The sequence below is a fragment of the Otolemur garnettii genome, unplaced genomic scaffold (genome assembly GCF_000181295.1).
Source record: "Otolemur garnettii isolate 467f Iridium unplaced genomic scaffold, OtoGar3 scaffold00043, whole genome shotgun sequence".
NCBI lineage: Eukaryota > Metazoa > Chordata > Mammalia > Primates > Galagidae > Otolemur > Otolemur garnettii.
The window spans coordinates 3,075,546-3,082,758 of NW_003852438.1; the positions used below are offsets into that span (position 1 = coordinate 3,075,546).

At 36.7% G+C, this 7,213-nt stretch overlaps 1 protein-coding gene across 1 annotated transcript in view; it reads left to right on the plus strand.

Annotated features, from left to right (window-relative positions):
* The window catches only part of GPALPP1 (GPALPP motifs containing 1), a 32,919-nt gene extending 26,198 nt beyond the window's left edge, over positions 1 to 6,721 (plus strand). Inside the window, exons 6-8 of the mRNA XM_012805475.2 lie at positions 227 to 325; positions 4,679 to 4,897; positions 5,820 to 6,721. Of these exons, the coding sequence (XP_012660929.1) occupies positions 227 to 325; positions 4,679 to 4,897 (318 nt within the window). The 3' untranslated portion in view covers positions 5,820 to 6,721. The remainder of the gene's footprint in view (positions 1 to 226; positions 326 to 4,678; positions 4,898 to 5,819) is intronic.
* Positions 6,722 to 7,213: the final 492 nt, after the last annotated feature.

The window sequence follows — 7,213 nt, forward strand, 5'->3', positions numbered from 1 at the left end:
CCTCCGCCTCCCAAGTAGCTGGGACCACAGGTGCCCGCCACTGGCTATTTTTTCGTTGTAGCCATCATTGTTGTTTGGCGGGCCTGGGCTAGATTCGAACCCACCACCTTAGGTGTATGTGGCTGGTGCCTTAGCTACTTGAGCCACAGGCGCTGAGCCAGTATTTCTTTTTTATTTTATCTTAATTATATGGTTTAGTGATGTATTATCTGTGTTCATTCCTCAGGAAGCACAAGAAGCAAGGAAGTCATTTAATAAGAAGGATGAAGAACATATATTATCAGGAAGAGATAAGAGATTGGCTGAGCAAGTATCCTCATATAATGTGAGTAAGAAAATTAAGTATGTAGCTTTTTTTCATCTTTTAGTTTTCTTCTCATTTTTTTCTCTTGAAAAAAATAAATAATAAATAAATCTCTTGATTTATTGGACATAAGTTGACCAATACCACAAACAGTAAAGCATATATGAAACATTTTTGGAAACTGACCTGAAAATTCAACCCAGGTGGAACATTCATGAAAACTAACAACCTCAAAACTCAAGAATCAAGAAAATTGAAAGACTCGTTATCATTCGAACTATATTCTCTGACCATAAAGAATTTAAAATTCAGAAAAACCTTAAAACCTTATAAACTGGAAATAGAAAAACTCAAAATTTAATTTAGCATCAGAGAAGAAATAATAATGGAAGTTAGAAAATACTTTGACCTGAATGATAAAAATATAACATGTCAAAATGTGTGGGATGTCATATGAAGTGGTACTTAGAGGCATAATTGATATACATAATGAATTATATATATTAAAAAATGGTTGAAAATTAATAAGATAAGCCTTTTACCTTGAAGTAATACTTTAACGTACTTATTTATTATAGCCTCAAAAAGACATATAAGAATATTAATAGATACTTATAAGAGCTAAATACTATAAATAGCCCAGGTGTTTATTAATAAGAGAAAATAGGGCAGCACCTGTGGCTCAGTGGGTAGGGCGTTGGCCCCATATACCAATGGTGGCGGGTTCAAACCCGGCCTCAACCAAACTGCAACAAAGAAATAGCCAGGCATTATGGCAGGCACATGTAGTCCCAGCTACTCGGGAGGCTGAGGCAGGAGAATCGCCTAAGCCCAAGAGTTGGAGGTTGCTATGAGCTGTGACACTATGGCACTCTACCGAGGACAATAAAGACTCTGTTTTAAAAAAAGTAAAAAATAAAAAATAAAATAAGAGAAAATAAATGAAATTGTGCCATAAGATGAAAAATTATTCACCAGTAAAAAGAAATTACAAATAAATACAACATGGATGAATCTCAAAGTGATTATGCCAAGTGAAAGAAGTCTCACCCAAGCAAGTACATACTACTATTCAGCTTATGTGGAGCTCTATGATAAGCCAAATAAATCTGTGGTGGGGAAAACTGTCAGAATGGCAATTGTTAGGACAAAGATGTGGGGTGGACTAAACAATGGCATACGAAGTTTTCTGGGATGATGGAAATGTTCCAAATCTTGGTTAGAGCTTGAATTACAAAATTTAGTGAATGTGCACTTAATATTTGTATATTTCATTGTATGTGAATTTATCTTTAAAAAATTATAAATAAGTATTGAACTCTAGTTAATGAAGTACATTCTGACTGGGGGGCACCTGTGGCTCAGTGAGTAGGGAGCCGGCCCCATATACCAAGGGTGGCAGGTTCGAACCCAGCCCCATCCAAACTGCAACCAAAAAAATAGCCAGGTGTTGTGGCAGGTGCCTGTAGTCCCAGTTACTCAGGAGGCAGAGGCAAGAGATTGCCTAGGCCCAGGAGCTGGAGGTTGCTGTGACACCACGACAGTCTTGAACACTCTTTAAAATACACTCTTTTAAATAAGGACAAAATAAAGCCAGGTGCAGTGACTCATGCCTGTTATCCTAGCACTTTGGGATGCTGAGGCAGAAGGTTCACTTGAGGCTAGGAATTCAAGACCAGCCTGAGCAACATAATGAGACTCCTAGCTATACAAAAAAAAATATTTGGGGGCGGCATCTGTGGCTCAAAGGGTTAGGGCACCGGCCCCATATACTGGAGGTGGCAGGTTCAAACCGGGCCCTGGCCAAAAACTGCAACAGTTTTTTTGGGTTTTTTTAATTTATTTTTTTAACTAGCCAGGGGTAAGCTAGGCATGGGTGGCTCATGCCTATTATCCTATCACTTTGGGAGTCTGAGGTGAGTGGATTACTTGAGCTTAAGAGTTCAAGACCAGCCTGAGCAAATCTCTACTTTAAAAAAAAAAAAAAAAGGTAGGACAAACTAGCCAGTCATGGTGGCAGGTGCCTGTAGTCCCAGCTACTCAGAAGGCTGATGCAAGATGAACTCTTGAGCCCAGGAGTTTGAGATTGCTGTGAACTGTTACACTACAGCACTCTACCATCGCAACACGTGAGACTCTGTCTCTAAATAAGTAAGTAAACAAACAACAAAGTAAATAAATAAATGAAACTTAGCTAGGGGACTCTCATTCTTTCCAAAACTATGTAATGGGGAAAAAAGCATTTAATTTACAAAGATTGTGATAATTACAATACAGTAATAGCCAATAAATCTAACACTTAGGATGTATTGGGTATTTCTTAAACACTTAAAAATACAAATCCTTTGTATTCATTAGATCATTTAAGACCTTCCTCATTCGAATACCTAGAAATTAGTACTATGACTACTACCACTTTACACATGAGGAAATAAGACAAATTATTTGCCCAAGGTTACCAGTATGGAAAGCAACAGGACCATCATTGCAACCCTGATTTTTCTGAAGTTGGGTCTTTAGTTCTTAACTGTTTACCCATGATGTAGTGATAGCCTATTTTTGTTGACTATAATCTTCTTTAGCAATATTTGATGATTTTCTTATTTCCTTTAATTTATTGAAAATAAAGAATTGGAAAGCACCTGATTTTGCAAATCAGTTTGTCTCTGCAAGACTTTACCAAGATTTATGAATTAAGACTTTACCAAAGACTAAGAGGTACTTTGTTTAACTCAGTATATTGAGCAATGATGGGAAAAAAGGAAATGGTGCTAATTTAAATACATATTTACTAATGTATCTTTTACATTCTGCTAAAACCTTATAGCTCCAGATTGAGCTCATTTAATGTACAAGGCTTGTCTACTACGTAACTCAATTGACTAACATTTCTTGTCAAATCAAATAAGTTAGACTCACTTTCTGTCAGGAAGTCTGACTTCATTTTTTTCCATTCAACTATATGTGTTAATGATCATTCATATGACACTTCTGAATTCTAATGTAGGTGGGTAAGTACAGTGAGTTTGTCTTTTGGATGAAGTAAGATGCTGTCACCTTCAATATTTTGTACTGGTGCCTTTGTTACTTTGCTTTCGCTGAGCTTTCTTCACTTTGCTGTCAAGCATTTTCTTTGGCAGTAGGCAGGACCCGGAAAAGATGTGGTTGTTAAGCAAAAACTATTCTTTGCTTCATTGCTCAGACTTCAGCATATCTGAATTCATAACCTTCCAACAAGAGCCAAAATACCCATTTCTAAAGGACACTACACTCTTACAAGAAACGTATTTCAAGATCCAGAAGGACACAAACTTTCCTGGGTTGATAGTTTCTTGATTAAGGGAAGTTTCATTCATAACAATTTTTCAGACTGGTTGGTTGGTTGGTTGGTTTTGGCACCCCAAAGACTTGCTGTCCTGGACAATGTTCTGTAGTCTCTTTTGTTAAATAGGAAAGGGCTAAAATGAAAGGGGAGGCAACTTCACAAGGTGTATTATAGATCAAATAATCTTCAGAAAGACTACATGAAGAAGTTGAGATAACCTTAAAATTGCCCACTCCTTCATACCCCAGGGAATCTACTCTGTGCAGCCCCCAGGGACACATGTTCCCCACCTTGGAGGCTTCTAGTCCATCCTGCCTGCGTCTACTCCTTCATCCCCTCCCTGCTCCTGCAATCCAGAGCCATTCTGTCTTTTACTTTAGTTAGAGCTCTATAATGAATCTCTAATTTATTAAACCAGACCTTGTCTTGCTAGGTGTATCTAAAAATATGAACACCTCCCCTAGCTAAGAAAGGAAAAAATGAGGGAGGTAAGGGGAAAAGAGAACAGAAAACTAAAACGAACAAAAATTCGCTCAGCCAATGGAACATGCCAACATATCCCGCATGCAGCTCAAATTTTGCCACCTCTGTGCTCGTGTTTTTCTGTTTTACTTTTGTTTTTGCTTCAGCCTGGCAGTGCCCTCCCTCCCTATCTACCCATTTAGGCTTCAAGGACCAGCATGTGCATGAAGTAATGATATAATTGCTCTTCCTTTCACACCTGTGTTCTTTGTTTATACTCTAATTTTTAGTATATGAATGACCATACATATAATGACCCTTATAGTTATTTAAATATTTGTTTCCTCTGTCTTTTTTATTGTGTGGCATGTAGTTAGTAGGTATATTAAGCTTGATGGAGTTGAATTTGCCTCTGATACATATTTTCTTCATAGATACTATTTTGCATTAGGAAAAACATACTAGGGCTTGTAAATAGTTCTTCATAATATGTACAGCTACTACCTAATTATTCTGTTTCATGATCATTTTCTGTCAATAGTCTAAACAAGCTAAGGTTTTTATTTCTGCTTTGCTGCTCTCCCCAGGAATCAAAAAGATCAGAATCTCTTATGGACATTCATCATAAAAAATTAAAGAGCAAGGCTGCTGAAGATAAAAATAAGCCTCAAGAAAGAATACCATTTGACCGTGATAAGGATCTCAAGGTGAATCGGTTTGATGAAGCTCAGAAAAAGGCCCTAATAAAGAAATCTAGAGAACTAAACACCAGATTTTCACATGGCAAAAGCAATATGTTTTTATAAGTAAGTATACTTCAGTGGGGCATATTTTCATACTAATGAGTTTGAACTTTCTAAGTACTCTTTATCTTTAATAATTGTGTGCTAAAATCTATTTCCTTTTATATAATACGTTATAAACCTATAATATTTTTTATAAGTAAAAAAAAAAACTTTGTAAAGTCAGCCTGTGAGATAAAAAATATGGATGGTTTACTGGAAAAATAGCCTTGCCTTCTTAATAACCTAACAAAATGATGTTATTGCAAATGCTAAAATAAAAATTCATGTTACAAAAAGTGGTGAAGGAAAGTGTGGTTTGAAGCTTTGAGTGTGTGTGCATGCTTTATTAAAGATGAAGAAAGGAGGCTTGCTGGTCATTTTTATGTTAAACAGGATCACAATTTTAAAAGGTTCATTGCTTAGAAAGGTTCCCCATAAGTTAAGGTTCAGAACTACTCACATCATTCATTCATAGACCAGTCTGACAAGGGTTTGTAATGGTGATTAAGGAATAGCATAAGACCTGAGGTTGTGGCTCAGCGCCTGTGGCTCAAGCGGCTAAGGCGCCAGCCACATACACCTAAGGTGGTGGGTTTGAATCCAACCCAGCCCGCCAAACAACCATGGCTGCAACCAAAAAATAGCCGGGCATTGTGGTGGACCCCTGTGGTCCCAGCTACTTGGGAGGTAGAGGCAGGAGACTCGCTTGAGCCCAGGAGTTGGAGGTTGCTGTGAGCTGTGATGCCACAGCACTCTACCCAGTGGAACAGCTTGAGGCTCTGTCCAAAAAAAAAAAAAAAAGACCTGAGGTTGCTTCTTAAAATCTTTATGATTTTTAATTGTATGAAACCTATATATAAATTGAAATGTGATTTTAAAGGTAAATATAGTTAAATTTAGAAATACTCTCTAATTTAACTGAATTTTCTTATTCTTACCTCAGGGGGATTTCCCTGTGCAATGAAGAAAAGTTGTTGAAGAATACTCTTTTGTCTGTCTGTCCACCTTTATTCCTTTCATTTGGGCTTCCTAGGATTAGAGATTAATCTTAAAAATCGTACAAACTTACCTTGCTTTGTGTGTCCTTGAAGTCATGTGGAAATACAAAATTGATGTTCTGTTATGTAGAATAGAATATTTTTGTGTGCCTATGGCTTATGAGGAAGTATGGTCTTTCCTTAAAATAATTATTTTGAGGGTCCCTCTGATTTTTGTGGAGTCTCACAAGTACCCTCTAAGATCCACTGACTACCGCTGCCTGGACCTCCTTGTCAAATATGCTTAACCTGCCCCAGAGTCAGTGTGTCAAGTCTTAGCAGTAGATCCACAAATTTGAAATTGGTTGTTTTTTCTTTCCAAATTGCAGGCAGTGAATACAAATTTACTTGAAAATAGAGGGTATAGGGTTTTGTCTGTTATTAGTCTGCTTGTTTTAGCACTCAGGGCTTTATGTTTGTTTAGATTATTTAGTTTTTTGGTTTTGTTTTGTTTTTTAAGTCAGAGAGCTTAACTCTGGGTTGTCTCATATGCTAAGGAAAAGCTTTTGATTTTTCCCACTTTATATAAGAAGTATTTCCAGGAGAAACAATGTGTGGGACAAGATATACCATTAACTGTGAGCAGTATGAAATCTTTAAAACTCCCATCTCTGTGATCTCAACCAAAGCTTTCTGAGTCCCAGAACTTTGCTTTGGGATGGTCTTACTTTACCTACTTACAATACTGTACTTAGTAGTTTGTAGCTAATTTATTGGAGTCAGATCTTTTATATCAATCATGAACAGCCTTTTATAAAAAAAATCAAACTAATAAATCCTTGAATACAAAAACACACCTAGGAAATCTGTCATCATAACCACTCTAATTGATAGTATTATGTTTGTAATTCTTTAAGCACTGCCTCTTAAGATGTTAAATAGAAACTTTTATTTCAACTATTAAACTGTTGTTAAATAAAGCCTAAACATAGGTTCTGTAAATTGTATTTTCTTGCAGATTAATCTCAAGTGTTACACTAATTCTGTGTTCTAACTTTGATGAAGCATAAGGTTTTAATGGAATAACATTCTGATTCCCAATTCATGTAAGCTTTATGAAAATGAGTAACCCAATCCAAGATAGTACAAATTGTTCTCTTTTTAATAATATAATAGCAGCACATGTATTTTTTTCACACATCAGTATAAACAATAGCCTACTGAAGAAGGGTTGCTATTAAAAAGATAAATAATTGGGTGGCGCTCGGTGAGTAGGGTGCCGGCCCCATATACAGAGGATATCGGGTTTGAACCCAGCCCCGGCCAAACTGCAACAACAAACAATAGCCAGGTGTTGTGG